The sequence below is a fragment of the Eleginops maclovinus genome, chromosome 6, assembly GCF_036324505.1.
Source record: "Eleginops maclovinus isolate JMC-PN-2008 ecotype Puerto Natales chromosome 6, JC_Emac_rtc_rv5, whole genome shotgun sequence".
Classification (NCBI taxonomy): domain Eukaryota; kingdom Metazoa; phylum Chordata; class Actinopteri; order Perciformes; family Eleginopidae; genus Eleginops; species Eleginops maclovinus.
Genome location: NC_086354.1, coordinates 594,372 through 617,432, shown reverse-complemented (window position 1 = coordinate 617,432; position 23,061 = coordinate 594,372). Strand labels below are relative to the sequence as shown.

The 23,061-nt window shown below is 43.2% G+C and overlaps 1 protein-coding gene across 1 annotated transcript in view; it reads left to right on the top strand.

Moving 5' to 3' along the window:
* Window positions 1-4,407: 4,407 nt before the first annotated feature.
* Window positions 4,408-23,061, top strand: part of chd7 (chromodomain helicase DNA binding protein 7) — a 58,466-nt gene continuing 39,812 nt past the window's right edge. The window contains 3 exon segments of the mRNA XM_063885756.1: window positions 4,408-4,703; window positions 17,400-18,954; window positions 19,286-19,602. Of these exon segments, the coding sequence (XP_063741826.1) occupies window positions 17,502-18,954; window positions 19,286-19,602 (1,770 nt within the window). The 5' untranslated portion in view covers window positions 4,408-4,703; window positions 17,400-17,501.

Here is a 23,061-nt window from a genome sequence, read left to right as displayed (position 1 = left end):
TTCCTTTTTAGAACAATTCTGTCACCTGAAAGCCATCTTTATGTTTGGATTTAAATGGTTATTTTACCCAAATTACAAAAATATATATATTTTCACTCGTTCCTCTAGGGTCATCTCACCATGGAATGGTTTCAGGTTTGGGATATTACAATGATCTTTTTCACAGCAGACATTTTGACTATACACAGCAGGGAAGCACAGGTTTAATTTACACTAAAGATGTTACAGATAAGTGAACAAGTAAGCCCTTTTACAAAGTAGCATGGTCCTGAACTAGTGAAGCCAACAACAATGCAAGCGTTATTCATAGAAATGTGCGTGGAAAATGAAGTCAATTAAATAAAAAAAATGCAACGCCTTCTATTCTACAACTGTCATTTAAACGCACAGTATATTTACTTCCAAAACTCATCAGGTAAAATGGCATCAAAGGTAAGGTCATGTGACTAAGAACTGTCCCTGTGAAACAAAAAGGACCAAAATACCATCTGAGTACATCACATTTAATAACTCCATTTACAGGAGGTAAAATATGTCGCTTTATAGTTTGTAGGTGCCAGGAGACAGCTTCAGATCTCAGGTCAGCCTGCTGGCTCTCCACAGCAAAGAGAAATGTTTTTATCCCTCTAAATGTTTACTTCTTTTGGATTATTAACTGAGTATGATTAACAGGAAGCTTGTGAGGAAGGTTTTGACGCTTTTGGAAAAAAACAGTTTCCAGGTGGAGTTTTAAACACAGTAATACTCTGTAAAAATGATCCCGACCTTGGGGGGATAGTAAAATAGCAATGATAATGTCTGAAACAAATAAAAAGTATGTAATGTAACATATGTAAAATGCTACATAGCTGCTAAGTATGAGATATAAAATAACTCAACACATTGTAAATGAAATTATTTAAATTATATATAAAGTACTTATACTATTTATGAACTTCTGTATGTTACTTTCCATCAAAGGGAAATATTTTCCTGGAAAGTTTCTGACAGAGTTGCACTGAGGTCCATGGTGACACAGAACAACTGCAGATGATGGAAATAAACATAACTCTGGGATGTGATAATCAACATGCAATGCATTGAAAATACTAAAGCAAATGTTTTGTACCTTGAAAAAACAGTCCTTCCACAGAGTATCAAAAGAGAACAATAGGTCATCAGTCTGTAAGCAGCTTCACAGTCAGATCAAGCTTTGGGTAATGCAGTCTTTTCAAAGGTGCACTACCAATGTATACATCATGCCGTGATACCATGACTTTAACGATAATAAAGGCAGACAAAATGTTCAGATGGATTACCTAACTCAACTTTCAAGTCCCTGCATGTTGATATTCCAAACATACAGATCTGAGCTGAGACGGAGGAGGTATGTTGAAAATGTCTGCAGGAAGTGTAGCGTGGATCATTTGTATTAACACAAAGCATAGACACTGGTATGCTATAACTGATAGATTCTACTGTGGGGGACAGAAGTCAAAAACAGGTTTGCTGCCAAGTAGGTCAACACATCAGAGGAATGGGCCATGGTGTACATGGTGCATACATAAACACAGTTTAAAGAAGATAGAAAGTAAGAAAAACAACACGTTAAAAAAAAAAAAGTAAAAGTTTTATAAACAACTATTTTTAAAAAACGGTTATATGTTAAGATATAGAAAAGAGTTAACATGAAATCTGGATATTGCAAAAAACTACTTACAGTATACTATTGCAAGGTACTAAAATATGTGCAGTATTCTTATTGAAAGCTGTGTACAGATGTGTAAAATATTCGGATGGTTTGTGCAGAACTGGCAATACTTTAATGAAAACTGTTTTTCTAGCGGGCAAAGACTGTTTGAGGGTGTTGTGATCTGCAGTATTGTCATGATAGGCAAATTACTGGTGGTGTCAGGCACATCCGCCATACTGCTGCACCCTCATCTTCCATTTTAGGTCGGTCCAAACTGATTCAACAACAACTCATCACCAAATTCAAACAGGGCTTGTACTAGTCCAAACCTCTGTTACCCACAGTCAGAGGGGGGTACTTGTACTTTGGTAAAAGTAGGAGTACTCAGGTCTTGTACTTGAGTAAAAGTAGAAGTACTCAGATCTTGTACTTGAGTAAAAGTAGAAGTACTCAGATCTTGTACTTGAGTAAAGTAGGAGTACCAGAGTGTAGGAATACTCTGTCACAGTAAAAGTCCTGCATTCTAAATGTTCCTCCAGTGAAAGTAGAAAGTACTCTCATCTAAATGTACTTAAAGTAGCGACAGTAAAAGTAGTGATTGTTTGATTGGTCCATTTCAGAATAATATCTCTGATATGTTTTATAATGATTGATCATTAAAGTGTTCTCAGAGCTGGTAAAGGTGCAGCTAGTTTGAATGGCTTTGTATACTGCAGGGTAGCTTGTGAAAAATTTAGATACTCATGTAGAGTACAAGTACCTGAGAATTCTAATTAAATACAGTACTTGAGTAAATGTACTTAGCTACTTTGCACCTCTTCCCACAATGCAACTACACCACCTTCCTTTCTACAGATCAGGGTGTGTTTCTCACTCCACACCTGTAGGACAACCCTTGCACAATAAGGTCACCCTGTCCTTTAATTCACTTTTGTTGGCATAACAAGGAAACCCTCCACTCCAAGGTGCCCACCCCGCCCCTGCAGCAGGCCTCCTGTTCACTGCTGCATGCATTCTGCAGCTCATGTTGAGTCTTTTCAAAGTGTGCATGGATGATACTCAGATAATGGTAAAAGTACTATTCCAACATATTTTACACTACAGTATTCCCATTGGTAATACTTAAGTACACATTTGAGGTACTTGTATTTTACCAGAGTACTTTCATTTTATACTACTTTATACTTCTACTCTACTACATGATGTGCTTTTTAACCGACAGCTGTTACCTTACACATGTATTATGATTATAAAGTTTTTGTTCAAAAATATTTCAGTCTCTTAAATAGAAAGATTTGCTGCTTTTGATTTAAAATATTTAAATGTTTTTTGAGCTTTTTCCACAATGAGAACGTTTACTTCTTATACTATAAGTAAATGTTCCTAATCGTACTTAAATATGTTTATTAGAGTATGATTCTTGATGCAGTACTTTAACTTGAAATTGTGTATTTTTACAATGTGGCATTAGTACTTTTACTCATGTAAAAAATCTGAATACTTTATCCACCCCTGGTTATATTGAAGACATAAACATTCAGATGCCGTTTCCGGTTCCTCTTGGCTTGGAACTGTTTCTGTTTGTATGAAATGACCCTGGGTAGCTGGAGGAGTTGTGGAATGTCCTCCTTAAAAATCAAAAAGTCAAAAAGGTGTAAAACTACAAATAATAAATATTTCCTCACTGCAGTCCTTCAGAATCAGAATCAGAAACAGGTTTATTTCTGATGGGTTTACACATTCAGGACATTTGCTTTGGTTTATAATGTTGCATACATAAAACAATAAGAGGAACTAAGTTGTAAAGCAGGAGCAAAAATAAAAATAATGTAAAAACGATTAAAAAAAAACTACTACAATATTAAAAGTAAAATTCGTTTTTTTTTTCAAGAAATCTAAATAATAAAACAATTAAGTAAGCCCAGAAATCTGCAATATGTTATGTTCCATACAATACGTAAACCTTGAACATCGAAAACATTACAATCTGACCTTCCAGGAATAAATTCTCATACACTAGTCTGGGTCCCTGCATGGAACAGACTGGAAGAGGTACACATCTTTGGTAGCAAAACCTCTCTTTCTTAGAGAGATATTTGATGTGGACTACAGTAAGCTGGAGATGGGACACAAAGTGGAATTTCCCCACATTTGATAGGATGTTTGGAAGTTTTGTATGATATATTTGGATTTTCAGATTCAATATAGTTTGAACAAATACAAAAGTCTTAGGTGTTATGCTGTCTATTAGTAAGACGATCTCTTAACCGGAAGTTATACTGGAATGAGGTATAATTTATAGGTTGTAACAAATCCTTTCGTAACATGAGTATAAATCCTATTAGTGTACTAGCTGTATATTGTATCCACGCCTACATCCAACCTTGTTTTATGTATGTATTTATCAAACTATATATAGTTATATATATATATATATATATATATATATATATATATATATATATAGACACAATTTGTTGATTCAAAACAGCTTCTTGCTTCTTTTATGGTACAAAAAAATCCTATATTTCTTTTAAATTAAACAAAACAGTGTAATTTGGAGTCAGCTACAAACTCCAAACCATAGCTCAATACTGGCGTAAGCATGTATGTTACTTTACCATCCCCACACTGAGCGTCACACGGGCACGGCGGGGTCAGTGACCGCGCACGCCGCCTGTTTATCTATATGAGATTCTCGGGAGCGCGCCCCCCCTGGCCGAGGAAGGTGAGCGAGTGTCTGGAGGGGAGGACTCGGGAGCGCGACCAGCCGAGGGATCGATCGGATTAAACTCGATTTGAGTGAAATTAACACAAAGGAGAGAAGAGCAACGCACACTTGTCGGCGAGGTCGCGGATGCGAGACACGCCGGAGAAATATTTGATGAATAACAAAACTTGAACTTTTTTTCTCTGTTTATTTATATTTCAAACGGGAAAGGACCACGGTGGATTTTTTTTCAAGCCAGCGGAGATACTCTACTAACGAGGAGTTGATTTGATAAAAGCCCGAAGTGACCGAGCTTGTTGGGTAAGCTAACAAATACCCCTTTTGAATGAGTGCAGTTTAAATTGTGTCGAGTATAATTCAGTAAGAGTGAGAGGGTTTGATTGTATTCACAGAGACTAATTCACTAGCGTTTATTTTCTTTCTTATTAGTAAGTTTTCCATACTTTTCCAACGCTATCGCACTCTTTAATATGCAGTGCGAGTTGGGTTTGCATTTCATTCAAAGCGTACTCATTGGAAAGCTTGCGTTAAAGGCTACTGTTTCATTAAGCCTCTGTTTTATGTTCTCTTTTCAACATAAAGTCATTGAAGGTCTATGTAGCTACCATGCCGACATGCTAACAATAGCAATTTTAGCTCTGCCACCCGCTGCATCGGTCACACACGCACAGCAGTCCCACAGATAGTTGAAAAGTGGAAAGAAAAGCCTCCATACAGGACGGAGAGCCTTTCCATTCTGTAGTCCGGTGCCATGATAACTTGTTGAATTTTGTAATATGAAAATTTTACTGAATTGACTTTTAAAGTGTAAGTGTTAGCCCTGTTAGCTAATTGTGTTGAAGCTTTCAGGAGACACGAGGTGGCTCGAGCGTAGAGGTGAGTCACTGGCCGCCTGAATGAGAGGAGCTGAGTGAGACTCCCAGCGGAGAATATTTGGCAAATATTGGCCTGAACGCTTCGCCATGCTTTATTGAACATGTGTTTACTTTAAACTTGGGACTGGTTTCTGTATTTAAACTAAATGCCTATGTTTTTATGGAAAGAGGACAGCGCAAAGTGTCCGTAGTAGTCGCTAGTTTTATGGACGGAAGGGACAGAGCCGTGGAGGAGAGGGGGGTGGGGGCAGTGAGGCCAGGCGGTCATTCCATACAACCGTGTTTTTCACGTTGTTTTTACCACGTTTTACCTTACAAAAAACAATTTACACATACGGAACATACTTTAATCCGTGTGAACAGCGTTTCAATAGAGTGGAAAGTCTTTGAGTGCTATAAAAACCGAGATGAGAGGAGCGTTCCCTGGTCCGGAACGACGGTGCGAAATACTGCTGATAGGCTAATTAGCCGTGCTAGCCGCTGGAGGTTAGCCCAGTGCTAGGACACCGAAGTTCTGCTAGCCAGCTCTCATCCCCATTGTGTACGGGCGAACACTACTTATTAGCCCCTCAAGCTAGCTAGAAACCTGCTCTAGGCGGTTATCGGTCGAAGTGTAGCTCTTGGGCAAGGAAATGTAACTTTATTAATCTTTCGCTTCACTTTTTGTCGAGGTTTAAAGAACAAAAAGTAACGCTGCGCTTTCCGCGTTTTGGCTTTTGTTTGTGACATTGTATCCTACGACCGAAGTTTGTCGTTCTCTCCGGCTACACTTGTTACATTGTATGGACGGCCAAAAAGCAGCATAAAACACCTGCCCGTGTCCGTTTACTACTTCAGACTTCACAGCAGCACTTTAACAAACCACAGTTTTGTCTCTTATTTCTTTATAAAGCGACTTTATTGCGTGCTATCCTGCACCCTTTCTCCATTATGTGTTCTGTAATCGGTCAACTTGCATAATGGTCAGTCACCCTCTGCTCTCACGGAACTTTGCTGTCTGGGCCAAAGATAATAAACACAAAAACCCACAACGCTCTTCATCCCCAACACACACACTGGTCAAATGTTCAGTTTTATTCACAGTTCCATACATCCAGTCTACATGTGCTGGTTCGTTCTTTTTCTTCCTCGCGTCTGCCATATAATCAAAGGGCTGCTACCCCCACCACCTTGTCTCTGTGAGCCAAGATGGCAGCTAGTCATGTTTAGCGGGCCACAGAGGGAGAGATAAGAGGCCCCGACCACACACACACACACACACACACACACACACACACACACACACACACACACACACACACACACACACACAACAGATGTTCAGCACTGTTTAGTCTTCCACCGTGTGTCTCTGCATTTTCTTGTGGTTAAAGTTGAGGCAGCTTCTTAAAGAGACATTTGATGTGGACTAATCTGAAGATGTGACTCAAAGTTGAAATTTCCCCACATCCAGTATACATGTTCGGACATCTTGGATGATATATTTAGATTTTAATATCTGATGTAGTTTGAAATAATACAAAAGGGTTTTATGCTGTTTAATAGTAGAACTCTCATCCATGAGTTATTTATTGGATGTATGTACTGCGTTATTGGGCCCATTTAATTGTCTAAAGCAAAATAGATTGCCTATTCTTTAAAAAAAGAAATACTGTGCGCTCTGTTTCATAAGCTTAAAGTATATTTTTGTCATGCTAATGTTTGACTTCAGTCCAATGCCCAGTAATTTCCCCGACATGGCCACCTTACACTAGGGGTAATACATGTGTATATACACCACATGCAGCAAAGGGACTCTCTATTCTCTACGAAGACAACATTAAGATTGAACAGTTAATTGAGATTTTACAGTATGCCGCAGTTCAATCCGGTCTAATATCCATGCACTGTTGCTCATTCTCCACATTTTTACACCCATTATCCTATCTAAGCGCAACAAACAAACCAATATTTGTAATGACCATAAAGATTTAGCCAAGCCACTGTATGCCATGGCCTTGTTTGTTGAATGCTAGCTTGTGGAAGAGTGAAAGAAACTTTGTTTTGAACAGGTGTCCGTCCGTGTGTCTCATTTTGAATAAGCCGGCCCTGACCTATGAATCAATAGTGCGATCGGCTTTCGTTATCTGAAAATCTTAACTCACAATGTGCCACCTTCTATTGACCTTTTAACAAACACTTACTGTATTCAGGAGGTTTTTCGGAGCATGACATCTAGCCTTATGAACGTGTAGGAAGAAGGGCCTGATGCCAAGGGCAGTTTGTTTGTGCAAATGAGAGGACTAAAAGTCATGGCATGTATTGAGCACTAAGTGTTGAGCTGACAACAATGATGTTGTTCTACTCTGCCAGTGAAAATGGCCATTGTTCATGTCTTTGTCCCTCCCATCTGATTTGATTTTTTGCTGTGTGTTGTTCACCAATTTCTCTCTTTCTTCTCTCTTGAAGAAAGTCTCCCCTTCTCACTAATTTTCTACCCCTTTCACGTTTAATTATCAGTTCAAAAATCTGTCACACTAACCAGAGTTTAGGTTTTATTTACAATATTGATAAATATCGAGTAAAGCTATGGGTAAGGGCTGGAGGCTGAGAGGAAGTTTTTATCAAAAGCACATTTTCACTTTGACTTTCTGTGCTGCTTTAAGTGATTTCCATGTTGAACTTGATGCATTAGCAGCCAATCACATTTTAGGTCCAATGATACGCTTCTGTAGTTTAAATAGAAGTTCCCAAACAGTTTTTAACATTTTACTGAAAAAATAATTATTGTTAGCATCTTAAAACTGTTTGATGGATGTGAAGGGACTGTCTTTTATAGTAAGTGTAATAACTCAAGATGAAAAGCTAACATCAGCACCATAAAGCTATATATTGTAACTGTACATTGGCTAGGTGACAACAGCCTGTACTAAACGATTATTTTCATTATCAATTAATCTACAAGATGTAAAAACTAAACTGTCCCTCGTTGTTCCACAAAGTCGAGTTAGCAAACTGTTTAATCTCATCACCAAGAAACTTATTTCCACTGGATGTGAGAACATGTCCAGAAAGCACTCAGACTTCCAGGGTTTAGCAAGGGGATAAAACACATCTGAAATAGGTTCAGGTAGATAGATAGATAAATGCTTTTTTCATCCCAAGTTGGGAAATAGTTTTGTCACAGCAGCCTTTTGACAGTCAATGCACAAGAAGTACAATCCAGAACCTTTCCTCAGTATCTCTGTGTAACGTATTGGAGGTGACTCCAATACACTACTGAGCAGACGTGGTGTTCCTGTGCAAGGTGGGGGGGGACCTGATGCTGTGGTGCGCCTGTTGGAATCTTGGTGCTGAAAGCCTGGTGTTGGGTATCTGAGGCTGGTGTTGTTAGGGTGGCCATTTTGTCTCCCATCATCATGTGTCATGGATGGCAGGCCTGTTAGCAGAAGTGCTGCTGTTGTTTGTCTCCATCTCTTTCATCTCGCCATGTATCGCTCCACCTTCCCCCCTCAGCCACCCTCCCTCCCACTCCCTTTCTACTATGCATGAGCGCCCTCTTTTCTTTCTCACCCTTTCGATCTCTCCCCCTCTCTCTCCATCTCTCCCTGGCTGTCTGCTCCCCCCTTCTCTCCCCCCCTTCTTCCAGTCCTCTCATTTCCAGCCAAAAGGTTAGCGGGGGTCTTTAGCACCACAGTGACATTCAAAACTGAGTGTCATCGCTGTCTCTCTCGCTTTCTCTCATCCCTCCCTCTCACCTGTCTCTCCCTCCCTCCCTCCTCCTCCGCACTCGCCTCCTCCATCCCCCTCCTGCAGCGAAGGCCTTCTGGACCGAGTGCTGTGCCTAGAAGAGAGGCTGGCGTTAATGCAGCTCTCGAGTGTTGTGTGTGGGCTGTATGTGTGATAAAGGAGACGGCCTGTCGAGTACATCTCTGACCCAAGTGTGTGTATGCCTTTTGAATCCGTCCTTGACCCCTCCCACTGTCGATATGTGTCGTATCCTGTTTTCCCTCATCCTTCAGCTCTCGCACAGCATCTAACCTTTCTTCTGCCGAAAAAAAAACAAGCCAAGCCAAGTCACCGGACCCTCCACTGTAAATATGTTGGAGTTGGTGTCATGAGTGGCTGATGAATCCCATCGCTGAGAATCATCTGTTTAACATGCGGTGGTTAAATGGCACTGTTGTGGCATCCACACATCCTTCCACTTTTCTTTAGCATTTCTCTCCAAGGCTGATGAAAGGTTAAGTGCTGCTTGCTTGTGGAATCAACATCCAAATATGAAGATGTAGATGGACACGAGGTCAAAGGGATGTATGAAAAAGGAATAATGTGCAGGATGATTATTATGTATGCACCCTCCACTAAACCTGTTCCTGTGAACTGACACTGCTGCTTGTTGTCCATTTCTGGTAGCTAATGTTTATTATATATAGCACTAGCAGCCTGATTCTGATCCTTCTGAAGGTGTTACTCTGCTGAAAGTGCTTAGAACTGTGTGTGTGTGTGTGTCCGTGTGTCCGTGTGTCCATGTCCACAGCGTTATAGGAAGGACTAAGGAAGTTAATTGGTTGTTAGCAAGCAGGCAGATGGGGCATGGGAGGGGAACCGGACAGTCTCTGGGGATGCGGTCCGGACCTGCCTGTCCCATTGGTCTAAAAGGGCATGTCAATATCAGTGATTGATTGTGGAGGTGTGGGAGAAGCACGCAAAAACAGCCAGCTGTATGTACTGTGTGCCTTCCTGTTTGCATACAGCAATATTTTAGTTTAATTTATGTCTTATTTGGAAACAAAAATCTAAACTGGAAAGTTCTGCCTGTGATGATGCCCAGAAATGTTTGATCTTACTGTTCGTTACACATGGATGACAAATCTCTCCGCAGCCCAAAACCACTGGTGTTTTTTTAACATGCTGAAGAGACTCCCAGGTTGTGACAAATCGTATCGTTTTTGAAGCAGGGGTTTCCCCGAAGCCTGTAATCGGGGCTCTGCCTGTGATAGCTCATCTGCATCACTGAGCATTTCCCCATCACCTGAAACCACTTTTTTCTGTTAGCATAACAATTCTTACTCCACTATTAGAGTATTTGCATAAAAGAAATTGCAACTTAGAAATACAGGGGGATGGGAACTTTTAACAGAGTTTGTGCAGATATTAAGTCACTGAATTAATTAATTTCAATAGCATTGCAATCGTAATTTGTTTTGATAACTACTCTTTAAAAGGATTTACTGTATTCCTCTTACATAAATCAAGCAGGGTCCACCAACGCTCATTTTTAGTTTGAGTTTGCATGCTCAGAGCACCATCAAGCTTTTTGGCACAATAAGAATAAAGAAAGTGGAACCTCACAAAGAAAGTTCTTTTAAAGTTGGTCTTAAATCGTCATGAGAAAAAAGTTTTGAATCTGACTTTGAACATATAGATTGTACGAATGGAGTCTAAGGATTTAGATGGATATTGTATTGCTCAGATGAAATGCCTATTCTGATACCACAGCAAATGTCTGCACTCAAGTACTGTAAGTTCAGTTATTGTTCTGGGGGAAAATACTCTTTGGTTTTAGGGAATTCAACCTGTATCAAGATTGTTCATGCTTGGAGTCAGAGTGCAGAGAGAATTTGAACTAGTAGGTTTAGCATGTCTTTCATGATCTGCTTCAGCCCAATTGAGGTTTTGTACCTTATATTAGGTGATCCCTAAGAAGATGAGTAGAGCAGACCCCAACAGAAACAGTGCTCCTCAGTGGGTTTGCAGTATTCTGAATCCATAGTGACTTGGCTCAAATTCAAATGTGTCGAGCCGCATCTTCGGAGTCCGTTTCTGTGGACATCACATGTTTTTTGCTCCTATTGTAAAAGTAGAAGCTCTTTAGGTGTCATTTGGGCAGTCTGCATCGTGAGAGAGTTTTTTTCCTCATCATCTCCCCTACACATCCATGTCTCTGTAGCCATTATAAACACAGAGTTGTAGCCATGAAAGAATGTGGAACAGGACAACAGTTGACATGAAAAAATATGAAAAGATGTCTCATGCTACTGTGCCAGATAAAAAAGGCTTTCTTCTTTCTTATGACCTTGAATCTGCGAGGTTTCTTTCTCATCTTAAGGATCCCAATGAGTTAGAAAAGCTCTTTAAAATCTGTCATCATCCCACACACAACTGCATCCGATTCAGCACGCACTCATTGGACATGACTAGACCCCCCCCCCCCATGCTGGTCCTGCGTCCTCTGGGATCAGACTGGTAGCCGGCCAGTGGTTTTTCCTAGCACATGTTAAAGACAGGGAACAGATTGGATAAACACAGCCCTTTCCTGCTGACCCACCCCCCACACCGAAACGCAACACACACACACACACACACACACTGTTCATTAACGACGCAGCCGTGCGTAAAATAACCAGATTTTCTCTAGCTTCACTGCTTCTCTTATTCTTCTCTTGCTTTCTTGATCCCCCCCCCTCTCTCCACCTCCTCTTCTCTTTTCCTTCCTTCCGGGCCTCAAATCCCAGCCCCAAACACAAGGCCCTGCATCCCCTCACTTGAGCGTAATTACACACACAGCTAGCCAGCTTCTGCGTGCTGTCCTCCATTTGGGAACAAAGGTATAAATTATAGCGGCTTAGATCCTAGTGGTAATGGGAGGTGGGTGGGTGCACACGTGTTCTCCAGAGGAAGAGGAAGATCACTCACTACTTCAGGTGTCTAGTGCTGAGCTTGTGGTGCGTTTTGTTTCTCTGGCTGTGTTGTTTGTCTCTGCCTGCCTGTGTCTCCGAGCAGAAGCGCTGTTGACATGGCAGAAATTTCCTGTAGTAAAGCCTGCAGGCTACAGACAGTTTAGCTGGCAAACTTTCAGCAGCACAGACAGCGCTGCATTCAACCACTGTCGGCTAGTCTTTCTTCCTCCCTGCAACCCAAACCAACACCGCACACACACAAAGATGTGCAGCTGTTTGATCTAGTATGATGTGTCAAACAAAGCCAGCAAATTTGACGAAAAAGCAAAAGGAAGGGGTATTGCGAAGCCATCGGATCTAGATTTGTTCATGGATACTGGCAGAACTACATGCATATTTAAATGTGTAGAGCTGGGTTCGTTTGGTGTGTAGTGGAGGGTCAGGCACCTGCAGGTTTTCATAGCAAACCAATGTTTACACTAGCTGAAGTCAGTGATTTACACACTTGGTGAGATCACCTGATGTAGGCATTGTTATCAAAAACTTTAGACAGACCTGCAGCTTTCCAGGGATCTTAAATAAATAATGTATTAAAGTAGATGCACTCTGCTTTAATTTGAACATACATCTATGTGAAAGTCAAATAAATGTTAGCTTTCTGATGGGGTTGGGCATTGAAGGATGTTTCTTAGTTTCTTTGTGTTTTGTAAACTAAAGGCCCCTCTCCAGTGCACTGCAGCCAGTGAATGTGTCCGTTGAACTTGGCAGTGACACTGCGTGTTTTCAGCTTGGCTCAGTGAATGGCCTCAATAATGGTGATTTCACAGAGCTGCACAGCCAGTGTGAATTCCTGAGCCTAGCTGGTGAATGTCAGTTATTGTATTAAGTCGGCTATGACTATAAGCGTTAGAGCCACACAGTGATTACTCTCAGGTGAGGTGGAACTGTGAATTACTGTCTGACTTACAGGCTTGTGTGCCTTTTTCATATTCTGTCTCGTAAAAATGTCAGCCTCTTCAAGGTCAGAGTCCTTACAGTAATTTAAGTTTTATTTTGGGAAATGTTTTGCTTTGGATTACAAGGTCCTAGCCATCCTCAAAGCATCTCAGCTGTCAGAGTGTGTTTGTATCATTTCCCACGAATTAAAGCTATAACAAACAAGTCAAATGGAAGTTTCCACAAGAATATCGATAGCTTTTTTTTAAGCCATTTTTTAAAATTTGTATTATTTGGGGCTCGCACATCCGCATGTTTGGAGGCTGGCACCTTGCTGAGATTCAGTATTGGATGTTTTCAAAATGAAGGATTGTGTTAAATAGTGCTGCTGGGGCACCAACAATAAAGGAGAGGAGGAATGGCTTTTAAACAGGGATGAAGGAGTTTGTTGATAAGTCTTTGAGTCTTAACCCTTCAAACTGACCCGTGTTGTTTACATCTTGAGTTTGTGGCTGTCACTTCCGAAAACACAGATAAACATCAGTGTGGTCGTGTGAAACCACATACGTTAACAAAGAATCTCAGTTGTTACTACACGTCTTCACTCTGTCACTGCCCTCAGTTTGTCTGTCTGGCTGTATCGCAGGAGGCTGAGCGCCTGGTCTGCAGTTTCTTTAACTTCTGGTTCTCTTGATGATCATTTGTCCTCACCGATGGGGCTGTGTTGCTACAGGTACCAATTGAAACATGAAATATGAGCTACAAAGTCCAGACTGAGGGCTATCAGATGTCAAGGCGCTGCACAGCAGTATATCCTGACTTGGGCAATGTTTTTAGGGCAGTAATGGTTTGCTCCCTTATTCTGATGCTGGTGACGCAAACTGAACAGATATGATTGGCCATCACTCTGTATCCCCAGGTGATGGCGGACAGCAATACAGCAAAAATGTTGAGGCAGCATCAGCATTTTGCCAGACCTGTCTTGGGTTGCTGGGGTTGTTATCTTAGATACGGGCTCTCCTGTGCTGGGTTCCTTGGCACATGTGTTATGGCAGGAGCCTGGGGAAGGGGAGGTGGGGGGTAAAACGCCTCATCCTTTGATGAGATTTGGCGTCTAAAGCAGCACACTGACCGTTCACCTAATTCCTTCTGCGGTGACAGCTGGGCCTCAATGCCAAAGTGTGTGTGTGTGTGTGTGTGTTTCATGTTTTACCTCCCCCTCTGATCCGATGAAGGCTGCTAAAGATACAGAGTACACAGAAAGTGCTTTTACCACTAAATTCCTTCTGCATTGTAAAATTCACTGTGTAGTGTGCCTCTCACTGAGCTGACAGGAAGTCAGTTGCCTGCGTTGTAAATTGCTGCAAAGGATATGAAATTACACTCAAGAACTCTTACCTGCTCACATGCAGGAACTTTTTTTCATCTTCCTGAAGTGATTGAAATGCACAGGAAGTGATGTAACTCTGCAGTGCTGCTGCTTACAACACTGATCTTGTATCACAACACAAGTTCTGTAATGGCCACAGCTTCCTCACGGCTTTAACTTTGTACAGGCGTATGGCTTCTTTGAGACTGACACTTCTCTGCTTTTCTGTTTAGTCTTTGTGGGTGTTGTGTGTTTGCATAAAACTAAAACTACTATATCATATTATTATATATATATTTTTTAAATAAACAAATCTGTAATCCAGCCCCATAGTGCTGTTAGTCTCTCACCCCCCTGACTCTATACTGTTAGCCACACACAGATGAATTGTCTGATTTCTTATTTTTTTTCAATTAGTCAAAATGTTGTGTTTTGATGATTTAACTAATTACTCAGTTCTGATATAATGTTCCGTCGGAATAAAGCTGTAGCTGTGACTTAAGTGAACCAGATAGTGTGGAGAATACAGAGATGTTTATCTGTTTGACATTCATGCTATGTTAGCTTTACTGAGTCATTAGCACACAGTGGTTACATCACATTACCTACATTTATAGAATTACCACTTAAACGGACAGAACCTGAGAAGCACTTTTGAAGCTTTAAGATCTTGTATGGTATCTCCTTGCATACCCTGCCTGTTTGTGACCACAATCATTCTAGCACCTGTCTTTCTGTTGATAGACTATTTATGAGCCATAGAGACATGGATGTAGGGGGTGTTAATTTCTATTTACACAACAAGAGTAGATGCTCCAATCAGCCATTGTGGAGGCAGAAGGCTGTGTTCCTCTAGCCCTGTGTCATGCAAATGGCTTTCTGACTGAGTATTGTGTATGGTCCCTCAGAAACTTCACTTTAAAAGTATGTTTAATGATCAAACTACGGAAGGGCATAATTAATCAGCGATCAATAATTGATTAAGAATTCCGTCAATCACGTTAATTTGTATTGATAAAACTACATCGAAGCAGAACTTCAGACCTTTCTGAGGGAGACTCCCCCACCCCTGGATTGCACCCCTACAGACTGGTGGAAAATGAATGGAATAAGGTTTCCCAGGCTGGCCAAGTTAGCACAGAGGTACCTGTGCATCCCGGCAACGTCAGTCCCCTCAGAGCGGGTGTTTTTGGCGGCTGGACTGACGGTCACCAGGCTGCAGTCGCATCTGACCCCAGAGCAATTTAACATGCTTATCAACAAAAATCAGTAGACTGGTGCTGAAGTTGTATGTGAGCTACTAGTTATTTTTTATGAAGCTTTGTTAATCAGCCTAATTAATTGTTAGGTAGACTAATCTCTCTCTCACTCTCTTTATCGACCCGGTGCCTTTTGGATAGTTTTGAGTTACATTTTGACAAAACCTGGCAGACCTAAGTATTATTATGTTAAGTTATTGTTTAACATGATTGTTTTTTGTTTGGTTTTTCATTATTATTTTGGAACAAACAAGGGTCAATTGTGTTTAAGAGCGCCGCCTCACAGCTGCAGGCTCCTCTGCTTTAGAGCACCGCAGTGCATGTCTTCAAGTTTTACCATTGGTTTTACCGTCCGGTTTAACTGCCACAAGAATTGTTCTTCTTGTAATAAAGATCTGACTGAGGAAAAACGGGCTGTATTTTCATTGCATTTTTAATATATAAAAAGTTAAATAAATAATGAATTTTAATATACAAATATTAATGATTAATCAAATTAATTCTATTAAGAAAATGTAATCAAATGCCCACCCCTAAATCAAACATTAAATATATTTTTGCAACATTTTGGGGACTAGATTCTAGCATTGGCAAAGCAATGGATGCTCTCAGTTGTTGGGCAGATGTTGCAAATGGAAATTGAATTCCAAAATTGTTTTTATCCTGAAGAAAAAACATCTTCTGTGACAGGAAGCAGACAGTTTTTGTGAAGTATAGTAGCTATTCAGAATCTGCCAGTTATTGTTGCAATAAATAAAAAGTCAATATAACATACTGATGGTTCTGATGATTACTGAGCGGTCCACCTCTGATAGTCACAGCCACCTGAACACTCAAACATAGCAACACCAAAACACCCTGAAACTCACTGAGCTACAACATATTTACTAAAAAGCAAACCCATGGCCACGATGGGGGTGAGGAAAAAGAGTGGGAGGGATGTAGTGGAAAAATAAATGAGGTGAGAGGGGGAGGGGAACTCTACCAAAGTTAACTTGGGCAACACACAATTCTCCCCATCCTGGTCTCCGACATAATGCCTACACACACTCGTTCATGCGTGCTAAGACCCACCTACCTCCAGCCACCACTCATTCAGGCTGCACAGTCCCTCTGCTGTTAATCACCCCTTTGCACACCCAGTATTCTTATTTTTTACCCATATATGACTGTTATTAAAGGAAAAGTAAACTTGCTTAATGCATGTTTACTGTCCGTATACTTAAGAGAGCTGAACACACACACAGAGGCTAGAAAGGTAGCAGGTGGCTAACTCCCTGGTCCTCACACATCTGGTTAGTTAGCCAGCTGAATGGCTTGAGTAGCTGCTGCCTGCCTGGTGTACTCTGGAGCTCTGTCCTGCTGCATGGCAGCTGCTGCTGTTCAAACAGAGTTGCATCTGCTGGGCCCTTTGTTCACACACACACACACACACACACACACACACACACACACACACACACACACACACACACTGAATGACTCCGAGTGTGTATTTGAAAAGAAAGAAGTTCTTTTGTTTGGTACTAAAATTGAGATGGGGGAGGGTTTCAGGGCAGTGCTAATGTGAAGTGTGTGTGAATGTGAGTTATTTTTCAATGGGTGCATGTATTTTTTCTTGAATGGTAGCAACTGATACATTTGCAAAAACAAGTGAATCCATTGCAGCTCTGCACTGCTTATGAACATGGAAACTAAAGTTTATGTGACTATCAAGAAAGGGTTAAGTGCTTTGGGGAAGGACTATTTGTTTTTTTTGGTTTTTTTGAATTGCAAAAAGTTTTCATTTAGGCCTGTGTTTGAAGTCCTTCATGGTTTAATTCAGCTTTTTACTTTGAGCATTGAGTCTCTTGGTCTCGTTCCCTAATTCCAATTTTGTTTTTCTTCTTCCCTAGGAACTAGGACCATGGAGTAGCAGGCTTCATATTAGCAGCTAGCTGATTAGCTCATCACTGTACAGCACAACTCCTCCATCTGTTGGCCCCCCTCTCGCAGCCATGGCGGACCCGGGGATGTTGAGTTTGTTTGGGGATGATGCAGGGCTGTTCTCTGATGGATTAGACGGTTTAGGAGACTGCTTTCCTCAGCAGCCGGCCCCTGCCCAATCCAACCCTTTAGCCCAGCAGAATAATCCCTCTCTGAACCATGAGCACCAGGGAAACCGGGGCTTCCACCAAGGGATGATCCACGGCGCCGGGCCCGGGCCAGGGCAGCCTAAACTGGGGCAAATGTACGACCACGGCCCCTACACGGGCTATGATCAACCTGGTGCCGCTGTAGGACGAATGATGGCCCAGAACGGTCCCAGCCAGGGGCCACCTAACGTGAACACGGCCATGAATGGTATGGCTTCCCACTACCATAATAACCCGGCTAACTCTGGCAGTGCCCACCATGGGTACCCTGGTGATGCTGCAGGAGGAGGTGGGGGGGCAGTCTGGGGCCAGCAGCAGCAGCAGCCGCCGAGCAGATCAGCCTATCAGCAGCCTCCTGCACAACCTGGGGCTGGCCCCAACCAGCTGGGGGGCTACCAGATGTCTCAAGGCAACTATGGCGGGATGCAGGGCCCCCCCACACCCAATGCAGCTCACATGAACCAACACTACCCTTCACAGGGCATTGCCCCTCCTCCACAGAGCATGGCACAACCCACCGCTCAGGACCCATCTCACTACCTGGGACATGTTGGAATAGGGGCAGCCCAGATGCGTCAACCCCAGCCCCAGTCACAACCCCAGGGCTATCCCAACATGGGCCACACACCCCGCTTCCCACATTCCCCTTCCCGACAGCCTTCACACCCCCACCAGCACCAGCAGGGCATGGCGGGGTTTGGGGCCAGCCAGTACCCCGGCTATCAGGCACAGTATGGAGCCATGGGACCCGGGATGGGTCAGGGTGCTAATTCTAATGTCAATGCTAACACCAGCCAGGCCATGGGACCAGGGCAGCTCGGCCAGAGGTTTACCCAGGGATCAGGCCCAGCAGCTGGCCAACCTGGGCAGCGATACCCCCCCGCACCAGCACACCAATCCCAGCCCCATCAGGCCCTCTCTGCCCAGATGCAGCAGCAGGCAGGGCAGCAGGGTCAGCCTATGCACCCCCAGAATCTTCCCCAGGCCCAAAACCAGCCCCACCTTGTCCCCCCAGCTCAGGGATCTTACTCCTCCCCTTCTTCCATGTCCCCCATGAGGGTTTTGGGAACCCCAACACCACCTCCCCAACAAGGCAGGCCCCCTAGTGCAGGACTAGCCATACCCACAGAGGCTTCAGGCTACACGGCCCTGCAGCCTACACCCAACCCTCTGACCCAGAGAACTCCCCAAATCCCTCTGTCTTCACCACACCCACACAACATGCCTCCGAATGCATCACATCCCCAAATGTATCCTGTCATGGGGCCGCAGCGTGGTCCTCAAATGGGGCCGAATATATCTCAGCTCCAGCAAGGTAAGCACTGGGCAGCAGATATACTGGTGATTCGTCTGTAGACTGTGATGTTCCTGTATACCACAGAAAAAGACTTCTGGCAATTTAATGAACGTTGTAATTGAGCTGATGTTTCTATTGTTTGTGTTATTTCAATGCTTCTTTAAAACACGGTATAAACGTGTGTTTCTTCTCCTTGTTACAAACGGATGCACCACAGCCAGCTAGTGTTTGTTACTGTTTGAAGTGTGCTCTGTTTCCATGCCTTGGTAATTGAAGGGAGGAGAAAAGCGTGGTTGTTGGCATTATAAATCGAAAGTCTGTATTAATACTGTACGTCTCTCCCCCCAAGGGCCACATGAAGCTCCACTCAGCCAGGGGGGGGACCAGCGTCTACTCCAGACCCCGCAGCAGCCCCCTCGCAGCGGGCAGCCCTTGCAGGCCCCTCCCATGGGTTTCCAAAGCCTGCATGGAGTTCCGGTCCCAAACCAGGGCTTGGTACCGCCCAACCAGAACCCTCAGACGCAACCCACCCACATGCCCCCCCAGCCACACCACCAGCAGAGCACAGCACCTGCCCTCAGCACGGCCTCCCACCCATGGGCGCCTCCCGCCTCCCATCCGCTCTCCTCACCCCCTCTCACCCCACAGAAAGTGCCTCACGTACAGGTGTGTGTGTGTGTGTGTGTGCATTTGTTTTCATGTGTGAGTGTATTTCATCCGAGTGTTTATTTATCATGTGGGTGGGGAAAGTGTGTGTTTGGAGTGTAGGGGAAGTGTGTGTGTCTGTGTGCACATGACATTTGAGAACACAGCGGTGCCTTGGGCGCTGGTTCATTGGGGTTTTGTGTGTGTTTTGCCTTTTGTGTCGTCTACTGCCGGTGTGTGTGTGTGTCTGTGTGTGTGTGTGTGTGTGTGTGTGTACGGGTGTGTGTGTGTGTGTTTGCAGCTGTTTGTTTCCTGTGAGCTGCATATCCTGAGATGTGTGCAACACCCATACACATGTGCGCACACACACACAGGCGCCACCAGCATAATCTCTCCTCCCTCTTGCTCCCACATCTCCCCCTCCTCTATAGAGGAAACCTCCCTTCCTGTCTATCTCTCTTCCCCGTCTCCTCTCTTTCCGCTCTCCCTCTCTCTCTCTGACCGTCTCTCTCTGTGTGTCCCACTGTTTGTTTTATCTATTTCAAGGGTGTCATCTCTTAGTTAATGTTGTGTAGCCGGATGTGCAGAGACAGGCAGTTTAGAAAGAGGGAGATGGAGAGGAAGAAAAAAAGCTGGGGGGTGATTAAGAGATTGGGGGAGGGGTGAAACACTAAGAGGAAGGAGTGGGAAAACAAGCAAAGATGTCAAGAGAGGGAGTCTCTAGCAAAGGAGAGGAGAAGGGGGGTTGCTGACAAGAGGTTAGCAGTTCTCAATGGCAAACTCCATGTTTGTTTGTGCGAGTGCCGCCGCTGCTGCCTTCGTCACGTGCCCCCCCCCCCAGCTTCCATTAGCTTGTTTTGTTGCTCAAAGCCCCCTTTCTCCACTGACCCATTCACACACAATAGCAGCCCTGTGGCCTCTCTCACACACAAACACGCACATATAGTGAGACCCTCTTTTTGCTCCATTCTTGTTCCCACTACTCCTAGCTTCTGTGTTACCTCCCCCCCTACCAAGCCTGCATTTTGTGGTTGACATTTCAGCCGTCACTCTTAATTTATCCAGCACTCCTGACCTAGATGCCATGTTGGCTGGTGAGCCCTGCGCTGCGCCTGGGCGAGCTGCATGCACCGTCCTGACTCTCGCTGCAGGCCCGGCAGCCCCCGTCATCACACACACATTGGATGGTGCGGTCTAGAATGGGATTGCAAATATGCCTGGGGAAAGTGTGTGTGTGTGTGTGTGTCACAGGGAGTTCTCTCTGTACCTCATGATGCACTTGTTAGAAAGAGCCACACACAAAGCTGGTCAGTCAGTCATAATGACTGTATGTCTGGTACGCTAAGCTCCATCTGTTCACTAAGCATGGTTATTACACACACACACACACGCCTTCATCAGCAGCTCAAGGTCACAACTCTGGCAGAGTGCAGTGCTGTGACCTTTATTCTACATCTCAATTGCGCACACACAGCGTTGCGTGCAGCACTTTAGTTGACATATAACATGCCTGTCTCGCCCATCCCCCGCTCATGCATGCTGTCAGAGCTGCCATACAATCCAGCTCGCTACAGCTTCCAGGGAAATGCTTCTCGAATATTTAGTCCCTCTCGTTTCTTTAGCAGATATCACGACACAATGCTTGGTTTCTTTCACACATTTAATTTGAACCACATGTTAGTTGTGTGGTACGGTAGGTAGATAGTGAATGCCCCGAAAAAGAGACCACAAACTAGGGCAACTGGTTTGCGTTGGTTCAAGCTCTGTTGTTGTTTGTTGAGCCCAGTTGAAGTGTAAGAAAAGATGTATATTAGAGGAAGTCAAATCAGCTATAGAGAGCCACAGCAGATGAGTTTGGCTGCACTCTGCTCCCGAGTGGTGACACACTTAATCATCCTGTGAGGACAGATAAGAGCTCTGCTGTGGTCACCTTGCCCAGCTATTTCTCTGAGCTGATTCATCCTGGGTTCCATGGTTGAGTGATTTTTACTGGAAACTATTACACTATTTGAAAAGCTGAGACATGCTGCAGTTACAGAGTCTGCCCAGGGAGGAAGTGCTTCCTTCTGTGCACACTGTGGTGGTTCCTGGATGTTCTATCAATGACAGCAATAACCAGTGTTCAAACAATTCCCAATAATCCCAGCAATTGAGGAATTCTTAACCTTCCCTTTAAGTCTGGTAGCTGATTGCGCTTTAATACAAAACTTACCATTACATGGCTATGATTAAACATCAAACAGAGATAATAAAGAGAAGGCAATGCATTAACCAAACGGGAGAAAGCCCCTGACAACCTGGGCGTAGATCTAATTATTCAATAACCGTTTATTTGAAAATGAGCTAATATGAAGGTTTACAACTCAAACAATTAGCCTCTCTGCTTTATTAGAACTGTGTGGAGGTAGTTTGGTATTGATACAGATGTTTGGAAATCAATGTATCATGTGGGAAAAATAAAAAAGCAGTTAATTACAGTTTTAAATAAAATCCTCACGGAACTACCTCAGAACAATTTCTACAAACGATTACATTAGTGTTTTCCATGGGTCACAAAGCAGCGTGTGTACAGTCCAGAAAGTGGCAAAGTAAATAGTGCTGGTTTGGTTGGAGGTTCCTTTATTTTGATAGATAACTGTTACCTGCTGCATGCTGGGAGAGGGGGCGCAGCTGTCAATCACGGATGGGTGGAGAGGCTGGATGGAAGGATGGGTAGACGTGGAGTGAGGGGTGAGGCTGAACGATGAGCACCATATTTCCTTTCACTCCATCCTTTGGGAGTCTTAAGTGTTTCCGCCTGGTAGATTTAACCCCTGAACCCCCCCCCTTCCTTCAGCTTCCTTACCTTCCTCCTCACACCCTCTCCCTCTGTCCAGTGAGAGATGAAGCTCAACACTGCTCATCTGTTCTGTTGGATGCTAGAGACTCATGGAGGTCTTTAAAGAACCTTTTATTTCTCGGTTATTGGCACTGGTGGAAAGTACATATACTCACGTATTGTACTTGAGTACTATTTTTGACATAATTGACTTTCATTTACTTGAAACTTCACTACATTTGAGGGGCAAATATGGTACTTTTTACTCTATTTCTTTATTTGAAAACTCAAACTCCTGACATGCTGATATGGTATAATGCAGTTCTGTACTGCTGATCCAAAGTATATAACATATTTATAGGTCCACACTGACAAACTACAACATGTAAATGTTCTTATATGCATAAAAACAGGATCATTTAATAACCATCCAAATATAACACTGTGAAAAGATCCATTTTGCATGAGGACTATAACCTTACAGTACACTATTGTGCAAAATGAGTACTTTTACTTGAACGTGACCTTTAAGTACGCTTTGATGCTGCTAATACTTTTGGGCTTTTACATTTTGAAATCAGCACTATACATTGTAGTGGAGTATTTCGAGAGCATAGCATTTGTACTTTTACTTCAGTAACAATCGGAGTACTCCCTCCACC